The sequence below is a fragment of the Chironomus tepperi genome, unplaced genomic scaffold (assembly GCF_022539635.2).
Source record: "Chironomus tepperi strain 1889 unplaced genomic scaffold, CSIRO-AGI_Ctep_v1 contig_364, whole genome shotgun sequence".
NCBI classification, from domain to species: Eukaryota; Metazoa; Arthropoda; class Insecta; order Diptera; family Chironomidae; genus Chironomus; species Chironomus tepperi.
Window position 1 is genome coordinate 4,618,484 of NW_027226486.1, and position 26,859 is coordinate 4,645,342.

Consider the following 26,859-nt stretch of genomic DNA (forward strand, 5'->3'; position numbering starts at 1 on the left):
TGAGCTCGGTTAAAACGTTCGTGGAATTTTCTGTTTCTATAAAAAAAAGTATATTGTTAAATAGAAGAATCAAGAGAAGAAAAAAACAAGGCATAAATGTGTTAGTGTTATTGTGCTGTTTCTTGCATTTTTGAGATCAGTTTTATTTTACATTAATTCAATATTATTTCGCAAGAGAACTTAACAAAAAATTCTTATCGTGAATATTAAAAAAAAGAAGGAAAATTAACATATAAAAAAATTGAGCAGATATATTTCGCAGCTATTGTACCGACGGTGAGTAATGAATGTAAATTTCATCCACAATAATATTTAAACGACAATCCCGTAACATTGTTAATTAAGATGAGAAAGGAAAAAAAAGCTGGCTTTTGATGGCAATTTTCGATGTGTCGTGATAGTGTTATAGCCATGTGTGTATTAGTAGCAAATCTCCAAAGTTGATTTCATAGCAATTTTGTGTTGTTGCTGGATGTTTGTTATTTTTTTTTTCCTCGTCGATCGTAGCTAGTCGATCTACACAACAAAAAAAGAGTTTATGGCATTTAGCTGTGTATTTTTTTTATTGTGGATATAATTTTATATACATTTTTCGAGTAGATTTGAACGGAAAGTTGCACCGGTACTTATGAAAGTTAACAATCTAATATTTTAAACAGAATACAGCACAATTTAGGCCTATAAAAAAAATATTTAATTAATTGCAAGGCAGATGATCATCAGGCAAGCAAGCAAAAAAGTAGTAATGATAAGTACACTGAATTGAATATAAAGGTTCTCATGAAATTGCACACACGTGGCCTTAATTCATCCATACCGAGTAGAAATTTTGCAATATGAAAAAATGTGACACAATGTTGAAGAAAAAATTGTCATTAAGATTTCACTGACTCTACATTTCACACAAAGTGACAATAAATCGAAAATGGCATAAAAATGCGAAAAACATAATTGTTCCTCAAAATACGAAAGAAGAAAATGAATGAACAAAAAAAAAAGTTTACAGTCATGGAAATTTAGATTAGAAAGTTTTGCTATGTATTTGCTTATTCAAGTCGTTTGGTCAAGTCAAAGCATGTTGAATCACTCTGACTCTTAATGAGAGAACAACGTGAACTTGCAGAGGAAGTACTGTAATTAATGCTCTGTACATTGCAGCTGGTCATGAATTTTTTACGGTTAATTAAGATTCAAATCTTAACGGTTTTGTAATATTTGAATTTAGTTTGAATTTTTAATGGTTTTATAAGATTTGAATTTTAACGGTATTGTAAAATTTAAATCTTAATGGCTCTGTAAAGTTCATGTAAATTTTAACGGTTTTGTAAAATTCAAATTTTCTAAGCTATTAATTTGAAATTTTAACGACTTTAATGACACCTTTCAACATTATTTAATGACATTCAATACAAACTGCACATCGAATTAAAACTTTAATAAAATTTTTTGAAATTTAACGGTAATTAAGATTTCAACTGCACATTATTTAATGACATTCAATACAAACTGCACATCGAATTAAACACCAGATTAGTAAACAATATTAATTTAAATTTTTGCATGAAATTTAACGGTAATTAAGATTAAATACAAAGTCGAGATATTAAACTGCACATTCCAATGTGATTGAAATAGTTCATTACCTTCACTTCTAAGTAAAATAATGCAAAGGGAAAATGGGAACAAGTTTAAATTGCTATTGAAAAAAATAGAGCAAAGTAGATCTGTGAGTTAAAACATCTGTGGAGTGCACAAACAAAAAAAAAAAGTAATTTTTTCGATCTTATCTTGAATTTCATTCATTAGATAAGTGCTGGCTTGTACATATATAGCCATTCAAAATGTAAATAACGATATTGTAACATTAATTTTCATAAATTTTACATTTCCGTCAATGAAAACCTTAAAGATCAGCCTCGTCATCTACATACGTACATGTCTATATACATCAACGTACACAGAGCACATCCATCCATTCATATACACTCATGTATGTAATGATGATAAATAATAATAATGATAATCAGATACTGTATGACATGGAAAATAATGTACACAAAAAAAAAAGAGAGAAGACTCTTGCTATGACAATAATTTCATGGTTTGATAACGGACGAAATATATCTTTTTTATGGTTTTATTGTTCGTCATCATAACAATAAGTAATTTTACTTCTGTACGTGCACATTTTGATTGTCTTTTTACCATTTTGGGTATAGAGACTTGATGTTTACATGTCTCATATCAACAACCTCGGCTGATTCTGTTGATAAACGTTCTAAAAGTCGTAAAAGTCATTTAATTGATTGCGAGAATGTTGACGGTCAAGTTGAGGGTCGTATGCAGAGTTGCAAATCAGTCAACTATAATTTGTACGGTTTTTGCCTATCTCAGGTGCCTGTTCTGCAACTCTGGTCGGAAACATGTTTTGACTTGAAGCCTAGGTTGCTGCAAAATGCTTTCCATCTGACTCTTTTGCTGGCCGAATCCAAAAGCTTGTACAAATTCTCAGTTTTGACATCTAACTGGCATTCCTTCGTTACTGTCCTGTGCCATTTTGGTCTTAGGGCACCAAGACGTATTTTATCTTGTGAATTCCAGCCAACAGCAGTATAGCAAGCTTGTGTCTCTCGTCCAGCTATGAATTTAGAGGAATGGAACTCCGGAATGTCAGCAACGACAAAGTCAAGACAAATGAACTGCTATATAGGAAAAATAAATAGTCCAAAAAAAAGAGTGGCTTGCATGTGAAGTAAATACGGAAGTTTGCAGTCAGGCATTTACATTTTGCATATTAGCAAAAAAAAAAAAAAAGTTATTTACTTCCAATTCGACCATGCATTGCAGTTATACGAAAATTTCTGGCATTTTCTGTGGGAACAGCTAGCTTTGCTTTTTGTATTGTTGTGGAAAGTAAGCGCTGATTAAAAACAACTTTATTGACACAGTTAAAAAAGCTGTAAAAATTCTAATCTGATTGATAAAGCTTTCCCATGACTGATCATCCTAATGACATTGCAATAATATTGTAGTAACCTTGAGCCACATACAGTTCATAGCTGTGGTGACCAATACCTGCATATTCGCCTACGGTGGATCTTTACTTGTTTACTTCTATTTCATACTTTTTTGTACAAATTTCATGCCATTGAATAAACATAATTTTCTTATTTATTGAATTAACTTGATGAATATATATGACGGTCCATTTAATGGAGATTGTTTTCGTTCCTTTTTGCACTGTATATTATGTGCTGTAATCAGTGTCAATATATGTTTTTCTACTTCATGAATGTCGCTTCATATTGTACTTTAATAAAAATTTTAAGTAGGCTTTAGTGTAGAGCATAATGATGGCAACAATTTTGCGTTATATACTAAAAATTTCTGTGTAAAATATACGGAAATAATGTTTAAGATGGAAAAAAAAGTAATGATAGACAATCTTGGCATGTCATGATGAAATTCCAGTGATGATAGGTTTGATTTGTAGTTTAAAAGTGAAAACTTGAGGCATTTTCGAGTTGATTTATGTATTAGTTATTTAAAATAGCTTGGTGTATTAAAGTATTGAACTGATATTATTGAATTACTTGAACTCTAATCTTTGAGGCATGTAAAGTACTACAAATATTTTTTAGAGCTCGAAGTTGGCTTGGATTTTTGAATGAAGTTGACTTCTAGCTCTGATATTAACTTCATTAAAAAATTTGCATTTTTAAAAATTTCTCAAAAATTTTAAAATTGAAAACGATTTCAAAATTTCGAATTTCTGCAATTTTCGAAAATTTGAATCTTAACGGTGTTTTAAAATTCAAATTTAAATATTTTTTGAAATTCGAATTTCAACGGTTTACAACAATTCGAATTTAAAGATTTTTTTAAATATAAACTGTAACGGCTCCAAAAAATTTAAATATAACCATTTAAAAACATTCAAATTCGAATTTTTTTCAAAGTTAAACTTTAACGGCTGTCAAAAATTTAAATTTCACAATTTAAAATTCCTGACTGTTTTCTATTTCGCTGCCAGGCCCAAAATAATCTCTATTGTCTAACATTTCACTTACTTCAAGTGACATCCACAACCTCAAATATGAAAGCGTTTACAGCATCACAATTCATACCAAATTACAGTGTCAAGATAAGATAAATAAAAAGAGTTAACAGATTTCTCGGAACTACATAAATCACAGTAATTTTTATCTACATACTGTGAGAATATACCGCATGTAAATTTCAATAAGACAGCTCAATTCCATCTCATAAATTGCATTAAAATATAAACCAAAAATTTCCATATTTTTTATTCAATTTATTCATGTGAAATCCACAACTACATGTTCTATCTGATTTGAAAGTTCAATTACATTGCATTATAGACAAAATCATCAATTGATAATTTGATGGAAAGTACATACCTAGACAGGGGTGTAGCCAGGGGGGCCTCCCTACGATGATTAGAAATCTATTAATTTTGTAACGTATTTTAAAATTTTAAATTTTTTGTTTGCTTTTTTAAAAAAAATCAAAAAAAAACGGTCAAGCTCCGCCCCTGTACCTAGATGCAACCTTTTTCTCCGTGATTCTCGACTTATTTCATCAGATTAAATTGTTTTTTTTTTTTGCATATATTTTGCTATAAATTTAAATATAAATGTGTCACGAGGGTCAATAAAAGCATCGTGCAATAATCACTTTCAAAATACTCACCATAAAGTGATTATTTGTTTGTGCGGCACACATAATGAGCCATAAAAAACAATTAAATTCGCATGAGACAATTTTATATATTTTTTTTAATTTATTTCATTTTTATTTTTATTTATATTAAGAAGACGAACAAATTTAATATTCTGCTCGCGTATTTACTATGAAAATGTACGGTTCAATTTAGTTCAAATCGAGAGAAAAGAAAGCTTTAATAGGAGGTGTAATGAAAATACACACAATTGTAGTTATCATGAAATATTTTTTAATAATATGCATTAGCACGTTGTGAAATGTGTAAAGGCACAAAAGAAAGGGATAGTCAATATAAATGGGCTTACGAATTAGTTCCAGATTGTAATGTTCCAAGACAATGGGAATTGGGAGTTGTTCAGTTATGATGTCTTGATTTTCAAGGGATTATCTGGTTAATCTCTGTAACAGTAACAGAACTTAGAGCGTTGTGAACTCAGAGACTAAATAAACTGTTTGAAAATGACTTCGAGACTTAAATCTTCAATTAGATTCGACTTACTTTGACTAAATTGCTATTATCAGTTCTTCATAGAATTACTAACTCACATCCATGGCTAAGGCACAAGAGGGCTCATTGCCGCGCGTAGGGAATATCTAAAGACAGGTCTATCGTACGAAAACTTGTGGCCATTCGGGATATTAATGACTCAACCTTCCTTTGCGACACACAATCCAAGAATTCGTCGGTTTTCCTCCTAATTCTTGCCATCCACAAAGTCTGCAGTTGTTACTTTAAGAACTGTTGCATCTCTTGGTCTTCTGCATATTTGACCTGCCAGTCTCAAGAGATTAGCTCGTAGAAATGTCACTATATCTGCATTCTCTTTATAATATTAGTTAAGATTGGTATTTCGGGATCCTCAATGACTTTGATCTTGTAATTGAGTCTCTAGACCGAGACCAATACTTCCAATTGTCGGTCTCGATACTCGTCCAGTCTAAGACTTCTATGTGTCGATTTCGAGATTTGTAGAGTTCTAGAGTTCCAATTTTTGGTCTTCGAGACCTAGAATCCGAAGAATTTCCTTGTTGTCTCGGTCTTGTTCTCAAAAATTCGTAGATACCGAGACTTCTGGAATCCCTAGACAAGTTAGTGCTAAGATTCATACTAGTTAATCAATGAAGGTTAGGCTTGATACCAATTATAATCCATGTTACATACAATGACTTCTACATAGCTCATAAAGCCTTCCAATCATAAACAGCTTAAAAAACTTCATTTCTCAACTTAAAATTGATGCCAAAAAATTGTGTTAAATTTTGAATAGTATGTCAGGAAAAAAAAATATGATTGTTTATTGTTGATAATAGCACCGTGCATAATAATAATGAGAACTTACATTTTGAGATTGTTTGAAGCACACGTTTTGTCTTTTATATTGTAATTGAACCTATGTACATGATACTTTCAGTCTCAAGTTTATCATGATTCAAGTGTTTTTTTTTTTTATATTCATAGAATGTTTTTTTCTTTTTCTTTTGGGTATTGTTTGAATTACACAATGACGACTGAATGGACTTAAAAAGGTACACACACATAATTATTATTACTATGTGACATAAAAGACACATTAATTTGGTGCCAATGTCATTCTTTAACTTATGAAGAAAAAACTCTTTTATTTCCATGACAAACAATCGACACTTTACATATAAAAGATTGTTGGAATCTCATTATTATCATCATCTTTTGCAATTTTACATTAAACTGTTGATTGTGACGAATCAGAACGGTAATTTCTATAATTTTTATAGCATTTTTCCAAAGAGAAATGAAGCTATTGTCCACTTTTGTCTGTCTGTCCATCTGATTCTCAACTCCTCCTCCAATTAAGCTATTTTGATGCGGTTTTTTGGTTAATATGTGTGATTTGGTCTAGATAGACGACTGCCAAAAGACCAAATTGATTGCTGCACCGGAAGGTTAATTAATATAACTTTTTTCAAATATTTCCTTACGTTTTACGTACGTAATTACGTAACCCTGAAAGAGATTTCGAATTTCTCGTGCTTTTTTGATTCTTTTTCATACTTTTTTGATAATTCATGATGTTTTATGATAGAATTGTGTTACTAAATCATAATATTCAATGTTTTGGTTCTGTGCGAGTAAAATGCGCTACCTTCGGTCACTACTGGCCACGTCTATACTAGTTTGTTCTCGATTTTCTTATTTTTTTGAATAGAACATAACTGTTGATTCCACTTTTTTTTATTGAAATCTCAAATCGCACATTATCACCTTCGCGCAGACTTTGGTCTTCTTTTTTTGCAACAGACGAGAACAATCTTCCTTATTGCTGACTTCTTTTCATCTTTATTTGTTTTCTTCTTGTTCATGACTTTATTTTACAGTACCTAATTCTTATAGATTCTCTTGTGCCTTTTTTGTTTAGTTCTCCAACTATTTTTAAGTCTGTACGAGTATAAGAACATATTATTAACCTTGAAGGAAACACCGCTGATCTTTTTTCTGTTTACGATTTATTGTAAATATTTTATGTATGTTTAATATCAGAGGTTTCTGCTGAGATAACAAAAAAACTACTAGTTTTCTCAATGAATGTTATTTTTGCCGTTCGTTTATTAATTCAGAAGCGGTTTAACATTGAATTTTTGTGGTAATAAAATGGATCTCGATGACTCAATGGAAATTTCTAGGCTAAAAATTAGATTTTGTTTTGAGAAAATTAAGTTGAGATGAAGCTATGATGAATAGGAATCGAACTATGATTTGTTTTGAGGTTAGGATTTGAACTGGTACTAGTCTAGAGCATTGGAGACGACCTTTTAAAGTTCGCGGCACACTCTGTTGGTAAATCCGACCAAAACCTCACACGGCATATGGTTTATTGCATTTCCAAAATAATTTGGCATCAAACAGGTTGCCCACCACTAGTCGAGAGTCTAAATCAGTCAACTCTTAGCCCGAACAGCACACTGTTTGCGCCAGGCAATTACCACGTCACTAAATTAAAGGCTAGACGAAATTCTGTCCTGAAGGTACTCTTTTGACTAATTCCGATCCATTTTTATGTCCTCTAATCCGGTTTGCTGCATAGTGCCGCTCGGGTAGATGTCTTTAGCTCAATTTCATACAATATACAATGACTCATAAGATTCAAAATCCAAAATTCTCCTACAATTCAAAGAAATTAAGTTAGTCCACAACTCCTGATCACTCCACGAGCCACTAACCCAGTAAAAAACAAAATTACTCACCAATAAAACTGATATCTCGTATCATTCATCTCAATTCCAGTGCCATTCTCATTTTAACAACCTAAAATTTAGTTAAAGAAAAATTACATCACAGCGTATGTCCATTATTATTGTTGGTAACTGCTTAAGCATATGAATAATAATAGTCAGCATTGGGGTATTGAAAGGTGTGCTTATTGCTTCTAAATTTTATGAATACATACAATTAACGACCGTTGAATGGCTTGTACCTTACATTATGAACTGTATTTGACTTTCAAAATGATCTTACATGTTCGCTATTATGATGATGATGTGGACGAAACGAAGATTGATTTGTGATGATTATATTATTGTATATTATTCTTAAAAAAAATATTGACTAAGCAATTTATGTATTTAAAAGTATTAAAAGGTCCTGATACTCAATTCTTCTTTGTTTATTTTTTGATAGTAGCATGTGAAGACTCAACGTGAACTAAAACAAGATTTGAAAATGTATTTTAAAAAAATTAATATATGATTCAATTTATTATTCGTGTCTGGGTTTTGCCCAGACTTCTATACAGTCCCCCATATCTTTACATTCACTGACTTCTTTTGATCCGTGAATTCTGAGAAATGAGTTAATTTTTTGATCAATAAAATGCTGACAATAACAAATGTATAAGATGAAGAAGAAATCGGGGCTTTTTATTAGTTTTTCAAACGAAAAATTAACACAATATGAAGCTTCGGCATTGTCAGCTAATGATTTATAATTTATTGCAATTTCTTCTTATACAAACAATTAAACAAACCTGACATCGGATTAGATCAGAGTTGCAAAACAGGCACAGGTCTTTTTTCACAAAACAATACAAATTATAAAGAATTTGTACGGTTTTTGCAACTCTGGATCAGGCATTTTAATGAATTTCTCACCTGCAACTTTTGTTTAATAAATTTGACTTGAATATCTTGTTGGATGTTGAAAATTACATTAGGATATCGTTTTGCGGTCCGGAGCATACACGTTTCTGTAAAGTTGAATGTCATTTGGAAATCATGAAATTGAAGAAAAGTGATTATGAAATTTCTCTTAATACACGCACACATATACATCCAAAGATACAGGTAAACATGTATCAACAACAACAACCTTTATCATCATGACAATTACGTGGGTTATATGCGCATACAGTAATAACAAATAGAACTATAATTAATGTAATTTATTTATCAACAGTTTGTAAAAACCCATGTGAGGTGGGAATGTAGAGGAATTAAAAAGAAATTTTCTTCTTTTCACTAAATTACCGGTCATTATGTAAAAAAAGAAGAAAAAAACCTGTTTTTTGTTAGTATTTATAACTAATGATGAGTTCTTTCTCGACACAACTTTTCAATATTTATCTCAGCTTTATTTTTTTTTTTTGCGAATATTAATAAAAATATATTTAAATTACTTAAGCCGGGGTCGTTCACTTGTGAGGTTTAATGCAAGGATGAACTTGAAAAACCTTCTAATTCAGATCATTGAGATTCAGATCTATGCTAGGGCGTATCGCTGCTTACTTACTTACTTACTTCGATGGTAATACATATCAAGTGTGATCCATGGCCTCCCTTAGTCAACGCTTGAAGTTTGCTCTATTGCTGACTACCGCTTGCCAATTACCAATTCCAAGTCTGACACTATCTCTATCGACAGCTTCTTTCCAAGAGTTCTTTGATCAGCGTATTGATCTTAACAAATGAGGATGAGTCTTGACCACTGCATTAGTAGATCGGTGTGGTTCAGAACCAGGATGTAAAGCTATGTAAGTCTTCAATACACAAACAGCGCTATTTGGGCATTGTTAGTTTCATATCCGAATCTGATCTTGACGATCCCACGGTTGATCAATTTGATCAGTGCCGATTTTACTATAACCAAATCCTACATTATATTCTATTCTAATTTTTCAATTATTGGGTTTAATAAGTTACAGACCAGAAATACTCAAATAATCATCACTTATCATCATCCCCCGATTCCAAAGTTGACATTTTTCTAGATGTTATTGTTCTCAGAGTTATGTTGTTTACTTAGCAGCATTTTAAAGCTATTGAATGCCATCAATTGAGGCATTATGTCTGCCAAATGATGAAAATTTGTTAATGACTCAGGTCGTAAATAATTTGAACTGTATGAGTGGTAATATCGGCATTTTTTTTGATTCATATGTGTCTTAATAACAATTTCCTGTTTAAAATTTCTTTGATTTTTACGAAGCGGTAAGGTTTTTCTTATTGTTTAATTGAATAATTGAGAAAAATATTCCGTAAATTAGCAGAGGCCTTTGTCCTTAAAATTCTTTATCATAAAATACATAATAAAGCTTTAAACTTCCGCAATTGTAATTTAATTAACACAAAATGCGCTAAAACATTTCAAATCTGTAAACATATGTAAATGTATCTAGTTAAATCGAGTCAATCCATTAAGTCTCTCATTTAATATTTTTATTTAGAAGATCAAAACTCGTTTTGGATTTAAAAGAGTCACTTCTCATCGCGCAGTTTTGTTTTCTATAATTTTACACGCATTTTGTTGTTGTAACTGATGTTATGGTCAATATATGCGAAATGACAAATCAACACATCCAATATTTGTGTACCGAGTATGGTCATCAAGCTAGACAGAGACAGAAATAAAACATAGAAATGCCTTAATCGGTAAATTAACATATGCTATGACATGAAGGCAAGAGGAAGACGATGGAAAATAAAAAAATTTCACTTTCTTCATATTAATATGAGTACCTTGTGTGTCTGTGTACACTGTACAAATATGGACATTTCAATTTCCGGCTATTCACCGATATAATAGAAAGAGACACAAATATCCATGGTCAGTTAATGGTTTAGTGAATGTTTTTGGTAGAATTTTGGTGTTTGCTTATTGGGGCGAGACGTAATTTCGGTGAAAATGTCTGTAAAAGTAATTAGCACATCAACATTTAATCCAAGAAATTTATAACAAAATGTCAATTAAATTGCATTGCGGTGTCAGTGACATATGGCTTATAATTATGTAAGTCTGTTGGGATATGCTGTATGCGGTTGACATGCTAATAAAAATGTTATATTTTCTCTCTACATATGGAAAATCCGGGTTCGAGTCCCAATGACATAATAAAGTTATACAAAAACGACCGTCCATATTGAGATGCTTACGACTTAATACATTCAAGTTTGAGAAACCGCAAAAAGATGTATGAATAAAGAATTGAAGGTAAATTAGCTTCATTTTATGTAAAGTTGATGACTTCATTGCTTTTTAGTTCTGGATAAATCTTGAAAAAGAATATTTGCAAACTCATGGATTACTTTGAGGTAACTTGACTTTGTCGTGGTTCTTCTATTGATGATGTTCTATTGCTGTGTATGGTTTAGAATGAAATAACAGTTTGTAAGAGAGGATGTGGTTCATATTGAATTACAAACTTCCTGGCTTGATGTACATAGGAGTCTAGTCACCCGAAACCCATGCAACACCGCTGACCAAAAATCCAATTCTATTCTTCATCCAGACATTGTCACATCCACATGATCATTCAGATAAGACTCCTTCCTGTTTCAACATATCTACTACGTGATTATGCTGATCAGAATATGTGATTACCTACGCAAAACCTCTAATCTTCAAAGTCAGCAGGTCATAAACTATGAAACATTGTTGTTGTGTCATCATTGTGCATATTTAGACCATTATGAATAGCTGCATAATAAAAAATCAAATTCCCCACACCTACTAGACCATAAAGCTAACAGTAAAGTGGAAACAGATTAATTGGTTCGCAATTATGTATGTTATGGCTTATCGGTTCATTTATAATTCTTCAATTGATTGTCAATTGTCAATTCCACTAATTAAAAAAGATTTAATACGCCAATAAATTTGCAGTCACCGCTTGATGTTAAACAAATGAAATGATTGAAGGCATGCATTCGAATCGCAAAATGTGACCTTCATTATTGCACGCTCTAGTGTGTGATATTGGCAGTTCAAATACTCTTTTTACTTCTAAATGTATTTAAATTGATTATATTTTATATGCTTTTTTTCTCTCTCTTGACTAAGTACAAAACAGGTCTTTTAAATTACGTGATGTTTTAATGCATTCCCAACAGATTCTCCCTTACAAATTGATATTCATAAAAAAAATATTTAAATTTTTATTTTTCTATCGAAAATAATAATGAAACTAGGTATTAGGGTTGATCTTAAATGAGGTACTTAAACTGTTAGCTATGCAGGCGTAATAGATACATAATATAGATTTAAGATTTATTGTTAAGGATAAAATCGTTGCAATTAAAAGTTCTAGAAACACTGTTGCTCAATTTAAGAGTTTAGTTGACTCTAGTCGACTCTAGTTGGCTCTAGTCGACTTTGGTTGACTCTAGTCGACTCTAGTTGGCTCTAGTCGACTTTGGTTGATTCTATTCGACTCTAGTTGGTTCTAGTTGACTCTGGTTGGCTCTAGTCGACTGTAGTTGGCTCTAGTCGACTGTAGTTGGCTCTAGTCGACTGTAGTTGGCTCTAGTCGACTTTAGTAAGCTCTCTAATCGACTCTAGTTGACTATAGTCGATCTAATCGACTCTAGTTGACTATAGTCGAGTCTATTTCAAAAATTCGACTCGACTTCCAGCTCTCGTATATAATTATCGATTTCAATAGATGACATCATACCTAAACGATCCCAGTAAAGATGCACGATACAAAGAATAGTAATGACTATGGAGGAATTTAAGCGCAATATATATTTTGTCTCCACTTGAAATGCTAAATTTATAATGCAAAAAAAAAAAATAAACAATTTCGCTTAATATTAATTTTGCTTACCTATGTGATTATTTGCAATTAGAATGAAGCAACAGACGAAAGATGCTTATCGCATTTTACTGTAATGTGCACAAGTAAGCTTTTATAATGCATGATGTTTCATAATAATTACTTCTATTTTGTATACACAACATTATTTATTTTTTAGATAAACACATTTGCTATCACGATTAGGTTTGACATTTAATGCACGGAATGAAATTGAAAGAAAAACAGCAGTTGTTTTTGACTTTTTTTTGCATGGTAACCTTAAGCAGCTCAAACGTTTTTGGATAAATAGGATGAGATTTTTATGCATTTTTTCCCATAAAATGTAGCGAAAAAAAAGTTGCTTAATTGAAGGCTGCTTATTTATAGTTTTGGGGGCTTGGTTAAATTGAACGGGGCAGTTAATGCTGTTTCCACTAATTTGTGTGTAAATGGATGTCAAAAGAGGTAATTTAAAATTCATTTTTGAGTCTTTGTTGCTGTCAGTGTCAAGTAATTGGGTTCTTGGGGTCTTTTTTTGGTTTGGTTGAGGGATTTTAGCTTTTGGTAGACCAAAGAGCTTCTGGAAGGAAGTTGTCGATAGAAACAGTGTTGTATTTGGTATTCCAGCGATAGAGTCAGCTTAAGGCGTCATCTGAGGGAGGTCATAGATCACAATTGATCAGTACGGCAGGCAAGTGGATGGGTTTAGATCTTTAGCCACTTGATAAGTCTTCAACCTCTCATTTAGAACATCCTTTATTAAATTAAGAGATCTCGTTCTCAGATAAACATGCACACTTAGCATCCATGGGTAATTCCTACTTCAAATTATAAATTCCCGTCTCCCAAAAAATTAACACTTCAAAATGAGTCTTAATTATATTTAGAAAATGCTCAAATCAGCAAAACACCTTCCTATTCAGTCAGTAACTTGTTATATGAGAAATCTTTCTCATTCACTAACGATCTCTTTATTCTCAACAGCTATGCGTTACATAATCACACGAAAAAATCTTTTCTAGCTAACCAGTTGGAATGACATTCATTTAATTGAGGCACACAGCAAGCTTAGTTTATTCACTTTTTAAATTGATGTGCCATTTTTTTCTCATTCTCATTAAGTTTACGTCAATTTTGTTGAAATTGTTCCTTTTTGTTCACATCATGTTATTATCATACAAGCTTTTTTTCGTGTTATCAAATGGATAGGCATTGATTGAATGAGATAAGAATAACCTACAAATTGACATTGAATATGTGCAATTGTCCCCTTTGGGAAATTCTACGAGATTTTTTTTAAGGTTTGGGTTTTTTCGACGATTAAACTTGTTTAGTAGCTGGAATTTTGTATTACAATAATTGGCTTAATTGTCGATGATTAATATTGTTAGGATTAATGTCCAGGCATTGTAATTTTAATGAATTATGACAGCTTGTGCGATAAGGTTTCTTGGAAGATTTTTTCAATAATATTTATATTGATTTTAATTAATCTATGGCGCATTATGGTGAAATATTTATAAATATCGTTGGAAATTGATAATCAGTCTCAGATTGGTAACTACATGTAGTGTGTCATACTAGATTTACTCTTGTCGCAGATGATTCTAAGTTTGCATTTTGTCCGGCTGTGTCACTTGATGATCACTTTAGTATTTAAGCAATTAGACGTTGCATGCCTTAACCCGAATAGCACAAATAGGTTTATCGATCAAAAATCCAACATCAATCAGGTGTGACTCTTATATGCATGTTGTATTCAAACTGAATCAACGCATCGTGGATTCAAACTGAATCATAGCTTGGAGCTGGATTGAAACTGAATCATGGCATGAAGCTGGATTGAAACTGAATGATGGCATGGTGCTGGATTCAAATTGAATCATGACATTGTGCTGGATTCGGTATGAATCTGGCATCATGCCAGAGTCACACCGACCTGGTACCGGGATTTCGAATCGACTTGTGCTGTTCAGGCAGACATTAGATTAATATTTTTAAATTATTCCAAACTATTCAAAAATCTCAAACATTGTAATTACTCAAAGCTATTCTAGAAGGTCTCAAAAATTTCATATGCGTCCCACATATCATCGAACAAAAGTTCCATCACTTCCTCGATCTTTTCTCAACAAGAATTTTAATTTACTTCATAACTCATTTTCCTATTCTTACATGATTGTCCATTCATATACTCGTGTATTGTGCGACAAATGGCATCTACTCGACTTTGTGGATGACACAAAAAGATTGGCACTGAATGTTTTCATGGTTCATGCAGTGTTCAATAAGCCAAATATTTTTTTTTGTTGAAGTGAAAAGACGCGAGAAGTAAAAAAAATAAATAAAACACAAAGAAAATCAACTTTTAGAATGTGACTTGCTGCTACAGCTGGTTACTGTTTAAGTGTTAAGCACATACATTCATGTAAAAAATGCTAAGCGAAATAGCGTTTATAAAAAAGATAAAAAAAAATTCATTAATGTTTACGTCACTTTTGGATTCTCGTGTGTCAATACTGGCTCGCATTTTTCTTCTCTTCTCATTTTATTGCATTTTCTTGTTACTGCTGCTGTTTTGCTCTTTCTGGTTATTTGCCTTGCTTATTTTTTATCTCATGGAAACAAACCTCAATTCTCGCAATTCACAAAAGTATTGCATTTTTAATTTTATTTTATTTCATTTTATTTACTGCTTATTGTTGCTGGTCGTTGTTTGTGCTGATTCTCATGGGGCAAATGAGTTTGTTGGCGTCACTTTGGGTATCTGTCAGGTAGCAGTCATGGATGCTAGCCTGTATGTCCTATTGTTAGTCTGCGCAAGGCTGTGCAGCATGAATCTAATTTAAACTCAAGCTGTTGATGCAGAAATGCTGTCCTATAAGTCGTTACTTTGAGTGTCTGTATGTCCATGGGTCAGACTGTCTTCCATGCTAGTCTGTCTTAGTCCTAGTGTTCATCTGTACAAGGCTGTGCAGCATGAATCTAATTTAAACTCAAGCTGTTGATGCAGAAATGCTGTCCTATAAGTCGTTACTTTGAGTGTCTGTATGTCCATGGGTCAGACTATCTGTCTTGCATGTTAGTCTGTTTATAATCGTATTGTTCGTATGTACAAGGCTGTGCAGCATGAATCTAAATCAAAAACAAGCTATAGAAGCAGAAATTCGCTTTTTTAAACTGTCTCGTTGAATGTCTGTCTGCCCATAGGTCAGTCTATCTGTCTTATTTGCTTTCTTGTCTGTCTATACTCCTATTGTTCGTCTATACAAGGCTGTGCAACATTACATGCAACTCAACCTCATGCTGTCGAAGCAGAAATGCGCTATCGTTAGTCACTGTTGACCACAAACTAGTTAAGTCACTAGTAACTAGCATAACAACAGCAAAAAGCATAAAAATAACCATTTTTTTTTTTGATACTCAAAATAATATGCAATGCCTGGGAAATACAGATAAATAAATTGTAAATTATTCAGTTCACAATATTGAGACACATTAAAATGGTTTTGTGGATATTAAGAAATATATTTGGTCTATGAATAATATTTCCACTCCGATTGTTTCATCACTTAAGCTAATATTACTTCTATTATCTATCCAATATTGTATAATGTTGTGAATACATAACATTTTCATCCTAAGTAGCATTAGAAGAAAATTATGTTACAGATGCAATATACGTGATGTATATGATTTACTGCTTGATTCCAATGAAGCTATAATAAAATACCAGATGCAATTGATGACGTAATGTTTTGATATGTGGATAATTCAACATCATAAAACTTTCAAATGTTGAGCATAAAATACAAAATTTTTGATGTATTGAAATGTTTACAGCTTGCACTCCATCATCCATTCTTTAATTATGTATAAATTCAATTCCAAAATCCAGTCCAATCCAAATATCAGCCGGTTAAGCGCATTTTATCACAAATAATGGATGGATAAAGTCCAATTTACATATTTCTTAGGCAAACAGCAGCTTTTGCTTACTCTAAATATTTAAGCCATTAAGCTTAAGCTTCAAGAAAGTTTGCCTTTCATCAGCACCGGCTGACTAATTTGACCATGTGTTGGTATTATCCATCATTAATTGATGTTTATTATAAGCAAAGTCTGAATCATTAAATTGGATTGACTATAAACTAGTTTCTTGGGTAAATTAAATGTTATATGTAGGAAATTAATGAGATTTTTGTTTGTTATTGAAGATTGAAGAGACTTTAGTGGATAACAACTGATATTAGAAATCTCAAAGTATGTAGTATGCAAGGGCGTAGAAGCAGCAGTGTGGTACCCTAACATGCAAAGAGACTGCTGTTAGGTACCATAGTCTGCTGTTAGGTACCATGCTGTTAGATACCGTAGTCTGCTTTAAGGTACCGTAGTGGTATTTTTGTACCATGAGAGCATGTCCTCTGCCTGTTGGGGTAAGAGTGTCTAGAGTGTAGGCCAATCGATTTTAACGACCCGGATTCAATCCCAGAGAAGGTATAGTTGAATTTGAGTGCATTTTCACTGTTCTGGCTACGTCAACTGCTTGTGTGATTCGCGATACTCAAATTGTGGTTAGGTACTTTGCATTGATATACTCTGACTCAAGTAAAGACCCGAATTTGGGAATTGACCGTCTACAAAAAGCAATAACAAGCTTCCTTAATGAATATCTCATCAGTTTCAATAATGTCTGAATAATATCTAAATTTAAGTTGTAATTATCTCTGACTAGAATTCTTAAAAAAGCTAAATCATGAAATACAGCAAGAGCCTAGCTAGAAATTCAATTGTACAGAACTGAAGCATTCTCGAAAATTCAAGAAATCCATAAACTTTACGATCATAGGATGCTTAAATAGAAGTTCTAATAGCTTTAGAATATCATTTATACTAATTGCTTTAATGAGAGGTCATGGATCACAGTTCATCAGCACATCCAAGGAAGTATCCAAATCGCTAGCTAAAGACCCTCAAAAGTACCACAAATTTTGATTAAAAACTTGACGCCGACCGTCAAATAAATTAAAAATTCAAGCTTAATTTTCCACAACTTCTTCAATCTCAATTAGAAATTTAGCTAATAAGCTTCACTGACGAGGTTTCACATTACAAAAAAACGTTTTTTTGTTGCCAATTTAGCCAAATAATTGCTAAATAATGAATAAAATCCGTATAATGATTAAAATCAAAATACACAGGCATTAAAGAGAGAAACTTCGATAATATTTAAGCATGGAGATTAAGTAATCTCACACATATCCAGTATTGTCGGCTATAAAACAGTATTTAAGTAGTTGTTTTAAGAGAAAATGTGCTAAAAGTGTCAGCAGTAAAAGACAAGATTGTTGTTTTCAAGGAAATTCAATAACTTTTCATATTCAGCAGTTGTCGTTAAAAGTTCCTGGAATTATTGACTGTAATAATGTAGATTCTCAAGTAAATATCGATGGATATATTGAAATGTCGATAAGTCATTGCCAATCCCTGATTTTTTTGCTTCTTTCAAATGCTAAGAAAATAAAGTCATGCTGTACAAATGTGCATTAAAAGTTTACTTTTTGTTTGTCTTTAACAATCTTTTTCAATTTGGAGATTTGCTTTATGTTTGCTTTTATGGAATAATCGAGTATAATAAGAATAATCCAATCCAAACGTCCTCAAACATCCTTCAATATAGATCTCATTCATTATGGTATTACTTAATCTTGAATAAAGTATGTTATTGTCCCGAGATGGTTATGATGTTGATGGGTGTTGGATAGGTTGCGTGTGAGAATGGTGGATAACTTTCTGATGGCAATTGCTCAAGATAAGGAGTGATCACAAGGGTATGCCACTAGTGACGTCCATTAAAAATGAGATTTTGGTATATTTTGGTCTAAAATGGCAATTTTGGATATCCATGCGACTCTTAAGTAGTCCATGTGATGAACCAGTTCCGCATCTACCCAAAATTTCATAACATTTCTTCCAATTTCACCTTCCAGCCATAAAACACATTTTTGTCACATTATTACTACACCACAACCAAATGACATCCCCATAGTATCTCGGGTAGTGCTACTCAACACATAAAAAAAGACGGAAAAGGCATTAAAAGAGACGACGAAATAAAAATAAATCAACACATGAAACAAACGCCACAGAGAAGAAATATTGAGGCACAGAAACTTTCTATTGCGTTTTTTTGCGCCTATAATAATAAAAACAAGCAATTTTTTGTTTTTGTCGGTGTGTCGGGTATTATTGAAAATAAAAGCAGCATAACGTTTGTGTCGTGATTTTAAAGAAAGAGAAGAAGAAATGAAATTGAAAAGAAATAAAGGGTCAACGTCCATGATTAGATAACTTTGATAAAAACTTTCTCAATGAAAAAAATTATATACTTTACATACCAATATATGTGGGTAATAAACGTTACATAGAGGAAGCAGGCAGAATGTGAAGAATCATTTCCGAATAGTCGGTATTTTTCCGATATTCGGTGCATTTTCGTGGAGTAAGTTAACAGCTATTACATAATGTGAAGATTGATCGATTAACTGGACTGTTTAGGGGAAAGATAGTGGATGGCTATGTGTGTCAACACGTGTGTGCAATATTGAGAAGTGATAAGGTTCCGGTTTCGTAGTGAACAACAGTGAACAAGTGCATATTTCCAAGGGTTAGCTTATCATTCTAATGCTGAATATTAATAGTCATTTTATTGGGTTTATAGAAGCTATAATCAGCCATAATGAAGATACTAAGTCAGTGGTTCTTAAATGTTTCAGTAGGCCACAAACTTGACCTAGACTTCTACTTTGTATACTAGACTTCTGGAGACACATTTGAGATTGAGTAGAGTATCTCAAACCAAACTTGATACGCTGACCGTACACATCAATTGTGATTCATGACCTCCTTCAGAAAGCGCCTGATTCTATCGCATGCTATCAATATTGCAAATTTACAATAACATACGTAATACTGGTCACAATGCATAGTTTGAGTCATGTTGTACTAAACAGATGCTGCGTAAAATATTATTAATTCGTATGGAATTATTAAAAAGAAAGCATGGGACTCGAAGAGTTCAGCATGTTTATGTCGGCATCATTTCGTCTACTATTTCGTCATATTAACGGTAAGCTGCGAAGTTTTCCTGATAACACCATAATCATTTCGACCCATTTTTACGGTGAAGCAAGCCAAATTCGCACCTTTTCCTTAAAACAGCGATGTCCTGGCTCCTAGTGAACATCCTGTGCTTTTCCAAAGTGTTTTTGTGACTAGGAACCTCCGAGAGTCGAATCGAATATCCCAAACCAAATCCAAGCTCAATTCCAGCTCCGTTTCAGAATCTATGAATATCTCTCTCAATACATAATCGAACAAAGAAAATAAATCATGTATCTACTTAATCAAATTACTGAATTATTGAAATTACTGAATATTCAGGCACACTAAAAGTCAGTAATAAAGAAAATCATCATTTAAATTTATTGGCACTTAACAAAACATTCCATTAGAAATTACATTTGCGCCTTCACGTGTGCCTGTAAAGCTTCTTCTAATCTAAAGAGTTGCAAAACAGGCACTTGGGACATACAAAAACCGTACAAATTCGTCGTACTTAATATTAATACTTATGTACTTAATATCAAGAATTTTGTATGGTTTTTGCCTGTCTCAGATGCCTGATATTAAATATAAAGAATTTGTACGGTTCTAAAATTTCAAAGGTGCCTGTTTTTCAACTGATATTAAGTAGGAAGAATTTGTACGGTTTTTGACTGTCACAGGTGTCTGTTCTGCAACTCTGCTTCTAGTTCTAATATCTAAAACTACTGAATATATTTTGACGTTAGTAGACAGCTCTAAGCTAGTTGATTAACAGTTTATAAAAACAATTACTATTCATCAATGCATTGTTTCTGCGTAATTATATTTTGCTTGAAAATATACAGCAATTAATAAGTATTCAAACATCAGAATTGCCATTTAAAAATTCCTTTTTTTGAAAGAATGAAGTCAAAATTCCCATAAAAATTCATTCATGCTTTTAAATCATCTGTTTTTAAAACAGTGAATCACTCAATCATAATAACAATAATAATCCATGCGTAGGCGTCACAAAACACATAAAAAAATAGTCTTTTGGGGATCTTTTTAATGAGCAATTTCCGAATATTTTAATTGCGCGTTCAAATTTCGTCGGAATGAACTTCTTTTGATAAGGTCCAGATGATGATGACTCAAAAATTATTCAGAAACAGCTGTTTTGAGTAAAATCGCAAAATATGTAAAAAGAGTAAATTACGTAGTTAATATTTTTAGTGTCAGTGCCAGTGCATCTTATCTGTATCATATTTCCAGTCAAGTCATAACAGTGCCACGAAGCAATTAATAATCTTGATGATTATTGCGTTGTTGCAAAAAATGCAAATTAGCATTATAAGTCTCGGAAGGTTAGGCTATCTAATCTGGTCGGGACTTTGTTTGCGGTTTGGCAGGAAGTAGGAATTCCTCCCTTATATTTCTCAATGAATTGTAAATCTGCTAATATAAGGTTTAAGTTACAATGAATTGTTTTGATAAGGTTTGAGAATGGAATTGTCGTATTGTTTGCGTTGTTGATTGGAAACCCCCAAAAATGTGACTTAAATTCTGTTTTGTTGATGTCGTCATTCAAGTTCAAGTTGTTTGTATTAAATATACCTAATTTAGTTAATTAATGCAAAATTGCTGTAAATCAGGTTTAACAAAACTGGTAAAACTCAAACTCTACTAACCTGCTTGAATTCAAATTCTACAAAATCAGTGAATTCAAATTTTACAGAACAGTTGAAATTCAAATTTTACAAAATGGCTAAAATTCAAATTTAACAAAACTGCTTAGCAATATATATATATTCATATGAAAAAGTGACCGTTAAATTTTTGAAATTTCAAACCATCATTAGTATTTTACAACAATGGAAAAATTGATGGTGTTAGTTTTGTTTCGAAGTTTTCTGTATGACCACATTTAAATATGCTGCTTAGATTCAAATTCTACAAAGTCGTCAAAATTTAAATTTTACAAAACTGCTTAGATTCAAATTCTACAAAATCACTGAATTTTAAATCTTTCAAAACTGTTAAAATTCAATTTTATAAAATTGCTCAGATTCAAAGTTTACAAAATCTTTGAATTCAAATTTAACAAAACCGCTAAAATTCAAATCTTACTAGATTGCTAGAATTCAAATTCTACAAAATAAAAAAATTCAAATTTTACAAAGCCGTTAAAATTCAAATTTTACAAAACTAATAAAATTTGCAATTTACAGAATTGCAAGAATTCAAATTCTAAATTAGCATATATATTTATAAACAGCGTTTAATTCCTCCAAAACTCAATTCATTAATTTCATTCAACATTCATTTTTCTAACAAAGAACTTCAATACACACAATGACATTATCAGCATGTCTGCTGTCAATTTCACACAGCCGCTTCTGTCTGCAGCTATATTGTCTTATCACTGCGTATATAATTTATTTTTTCTTATATGCTGGTTAATTCTAGAACTTGTAAATAATATGTAGGCTGTTGGGCTATTTTTAATTCTCATTTTTTTTTTATTATTTACTTTGCAATCTTTATTGTGCCTATTTTTTTTGTGGGAGTTTTTTTATTTTACATTCTCAACTAACTCAATGAAATTTCTTTCTCATTATAGATTTGTATTCATCACAGTTAAGACGTGGAAAGAGCACAGCAATAATTAATTAATTTTTTCAAGAACGGAGAAACTCAACTGAATTATTATTTTTAAAATTTGCAATTTTTTTTCACAACTTTTTTGTAAATAAATAAATATAAAATTAGCAAGTCACATACAAATAAGTAAAATTAGCATAAAAAGCTACGAAAAGTGAAAAGTAAGACGAAAAAATGTCAACATTAAAGTTTTGGAATAAGAGCAATAGTGAGAGTAGTGACACAAAGACGGAGACGAAAAATGCAAAGAATGGACAACGTAATTGGTTGCATGCACCTGACTCGTTAACAAATGGACATGTCGCATATCTAGTCAAGTTTTTGGGTAATACGCCCGTTGATCAGCCGAAAGGGATTGAAGTTGTTAAGGAGGCAATTAGGAGATTACAATTTACGCAACAAATTAAGAAAGCCGAAGGCGGAAATAATGTTAAGATGAAGAAAGTTGAAATCACGATCAGTATTGATGGTGTTGCAATTCAGGTAATTATAATGTAATTAAATAATTATATGCAGCTGTCGGCAGACAGATGTAACTGCAGTCTCTTGAAATTGAGGAAGCTAATATCTGGTCGTAAATAACGGTCATTTTGAATTTGAATGTTGTTTCCTGGATATTAAATTTTCAAATTTTGAATTTCCGTTAAGTTTTTGAATTTGAAATTTCCGTTAAATTTTTAAATTTTTTTAAATTTCAAATTTTAATTCTCTCATTTGAATTTTTAGGAGCCGAGAACAAACAACATCCTACATCAATTTCCACTCCACAAAATCAGCTACTGTGCTGACGAGAAAGGAGTTAAGAAATTTTTCAGTTTCATTGCCAAAATGGGCACATCAGTACAAGCAAACACAAACGGCGATTCAACGAGCATAAATACATCATCATCGTCATCAGTTGGAAGCGTGACTGGAACAGCGGAAGAATCTCATGAATGTTTTGTATTCATCTCGAATAAACTCGCATCCGACATTACATTGACGATTGGACAGGCATTTGATTTAGCTTATCGTCGCTATATGAGTGATAGTGGAAAGCAATTTGAAATCTCGAAGCTTCAATCACACAATAAGATACTTGAGGGAACTGTTGATACTTATCGTAAGCGATTACGTGAGGTGTCTGAAATTCTATCGAAGCCAGATCTGGATAAATTGCTGTTACGTTTAGGCGTACGAGATATATGCGAAGTGCAGGTCACAGAAACAACAGCTAGCGACGGAAATAAAACGCCAGACCTTGGTATGTGATAAGAATTTTTTTGTTGTTAAAAATAAAAACAAATGTGATGGAATATTTTCAAGAGCAATGCTGGCGAGAATGATGACGGTATGCCTGCATAATGTCCAAAGCAGTCCAAAGCATTTGTTTTTCAACCGCTATTTTTCAAAAAATTTGATTTTTTATTTTCAAATATTTTTTGACGGTTATTTTTTTAAATATTTTTTGACGGTTATTTTTCCAAATTTGATTTCTTCGTCAGCTATTTCCGGACAATATTTTTGGGAAAATACGCTTTAATCAATTTAAATTCTTCTTTTCTTTTTAGGCATTGACGTATCGCAGAACGATGATCAATTACTCATTGAAACATCACCGAAAAATACATTTGCACCAATTGTGCCACCGCGTAATCAAATTACCAATGATGCTCTCAAACCAACAATTGGAACAAAACTTGAAGGACTCAATTTACTTGATTCCGATTCCGATTCAGAATTTGATCCACGTGCTGAAGAGAATGTAATAACAACGAATGGATCAAAAGTATCAAATGATTTATTTGGTTTCGAACCAAAAATGAATGGAAATGTACAGCAGTTGTTTAGTTCGGGACATTTTACTGATGGTACGACGAAAACAATGACAAATGATCCAACATCACCGCCACCTTTATGTAAGAAAACTTTTTCTTTTATTATTCGGCATTTTTGAACAGCATGAAGCTCTTGTTTTGGTATTAGACTGCATATGACTCATAGTTCATGAGTCAGAAAGTGTTTCTTGAGTGCTCAAAAAATACAAAAGGTTTTGAAATCAAATTATGGAATGCATTTCCAGTTTAATCTGGTTTTTAATGGCTATACGCATCATACGACTTGTTTATTGACCTTTAAAGATCAAGCAGTGTTTTTTTCGTGATTCTTGATTTAAATGACGCAATAAGCAAGTGATATTAGGAAATTGTCTATTGCGTCATTAAATTCTTGCTGGATTCGTATTAAAAAAGTATTATATGAGCATATAACCTTTGATAATTGAGACTATGTTGTCAATAGTCGTGCATATTATACGACTTTTGTGTCGTTATGAGTAGACTCCCTGATACTTGAGACCTTGCAGTCAAAAGTCGTGTACAACACACCACTCCTGACATATTTGTAACAAAACATTAATAATTGAATTTTTATTATTATTATAATTTTAGTGGCACCACCACCGAAGGTAGCAACACCAAGACGAACAAATGGAGCACATGATTTATTCGGTTCAGATCCATTCGCACCAATTTCATCAAAGCCATTGAGTGTAAGTATAATAATTTAATTAAAAATTGTATAACTAAATTATAAGTAACTTCTTACTCTATACCCACCATATATCTACATGCTCTCAAATACACAAAATAAATATATAAAATTCGATATTGAAATTGTGATAAAAAATATATAAATCAGGACTGTAATGGAATGAATGAAGAATCTCGTAATATTGTTAAGGATTTATCAGCATTTAGAATGGATCATTTTGATGCGACAATTAATCAAGAAAGTATTTCAAATAACTTTGAGTGTGAGACAGACTCGGCAAAAAATCCATTCCTTGACTCACCCAAAAAAGCTCCGTCGACAACAAAATTATTCCAAAAGCCAACTGAAATGTTTATGTCAAGCAAAAATAATCGTTATGATGTATTTAAAAATGATTTTCCATCAAATGGACATGAAGCTATTGAGAAAGTAGAGAAAAAGACTGAAATGTCAATGAATGATCCATTTCAAGACTTTGCAATTGCTGCATTTAGTGAATTTAAAATTGATAAATCATCATCAATTCATGAATTTTCGAATAAACTTTTTCAAAACGGCCATCAAAAGGATACAGAGCACTTAAGTAGTCAGCAGTCGAGATCGATGAAGGTAAACTAAAAAAAACCACAATCAAGCATCAAAAAAAACAGTCATTTCCATTACGTGTAACTCTATTTTTTTATGTATCGGGCTAACTAACCATTCAACTCAAATTCACACACAATTGCAGTCTAACCATCACCGTCGTTTTTTTATTGTCTGTCATAAATGTTGTGTATTAGATTTTTTTTTTGTTTTGTGTGTCCTCGCTTGTATTTGATTGTACATTTGGCTTTTTTATGTCTGTTAAATAGATCTAAATAATTGCTTTTTGCTTTACTGTTGCTGGGGTAAAGAATCTGTTGAATTTTAATGATTTTTGAAAAAGTGTAATTTTAACGTATTTTCGGAATTTGAATAGTAACGGCTTTGTAAAGTTTGAAATTTTAGAGCAGCTTTGTTAGATTTGTAATTTTTTTGTCAATTAACGGTTTTGTAAGATTTGAAAATTTAATAGCAAATTAACGGATTTATAAGATTTGAACTTTTTATAGTAAAATTTAATAATTTTGTAGGATTTCAAATTTTTATAGCAAGTTTTAACGGTTTTGTAAGATTTGAAAAATTTGTAGCAAATTTACGGATTTGAAATTTTATAGTAAATCAACTGTTTAGTAAAATTTTCAATTTTTTTTAGAAAATTAACGGTTTTGTAAGATTTGATTTGAACTTTTATAGCAAATTTTGGCAATTTTGTAAGATTTAAATTTTTATAGCAATTTCTAACGATTTTAGAAGATTTGAAATTTTTATAACAAAATTTGTAATATTTGAAATTTCAAAATCCGTTAAAAAAATTTAAAAGCAACAAAATATTTTGACTAAAAATTATGAAATATAATTAACTTTAAATATCATCATCAACTAATCAGCACTTAAAATCACTTAAACAACAGATTCTTTACTCAACTAATGTTAATTAAATCCTCAAATATTATTTTGATGACATTCAACTAATAAAATTCTTCTTTTTTCTTATTTTCCTTTCTAGATGAAGAATGGCATCAATATTGACGATTTCAGTATTGAAAGCTTCGATCCATTAGCCAAATAAACGAAGTCTGAGATCTTCCACAAAAATTCTTATAAATTGATTAATCAATATAGTAAGAAAATTCTCTCTTTTTATATGCAAAAAATAAGAAAAATTGTTAAACTGCAATGCATTACAAATGCCATTTTTTTT

The 26,859-nt window shown here is 31.8% G+C and overlaps 1 protein-coding gene and 1 long non-coding RNA gene across 3 annotated transcripts; one reads left to right on the forward strand and one right to left on the reverse strand.

Annotated features, from left to right (window-relative positions):
• ced-6 (PTB domain-containing adapter protein ced-6) lies at positions 1-26,741 on the forward strand. Of its 2 annotated transcripts, XM_070646531.1 has the most exons (7): positions 1-276; positions 22,501-23,024; positions 23,268-23,784; positions 24,092-24,439; positions 24,971-25,071; positions 25,221-25,682; positions 26,665-26,741. In XM_070646531.1, the coding sequence occupies exons 2-7, from the start codon at positions 22,716-22,718 to the stop codon at positions 26,725-26,727; spliced, it is 1,800 nt and encodes a 599-aa protein (XP_070502632.1). In that variant the 5' UTR covers positions 1-276; positions 22,501-22,715; the 3' UTR covers positions 26,728-26,741. The 2 variants fall into 2 exon arrangements, with proteins under 2 accessions (XP_070502632.1, XP_070502633.1); XM_070646532.1 differs by lacking the exon at positions 25,221-25,682.
• Positions 7,298-9,068, reverse strand: LOC139095362 (uncharacterized). Its single transcript, XR_011544863.1, has 3 exons — positions 8,872-9,068; positions 7,969-8,425; positions 7,298-7,885 (listed from the first exon to the last, which is right to left on the reverse strand). It is a non-coding gene; the product is annotated as an uncharacterized lncRNA (long non-coding RNA).
• Positions 26,742-26,859: the final 118 nt, after the last annotated feature.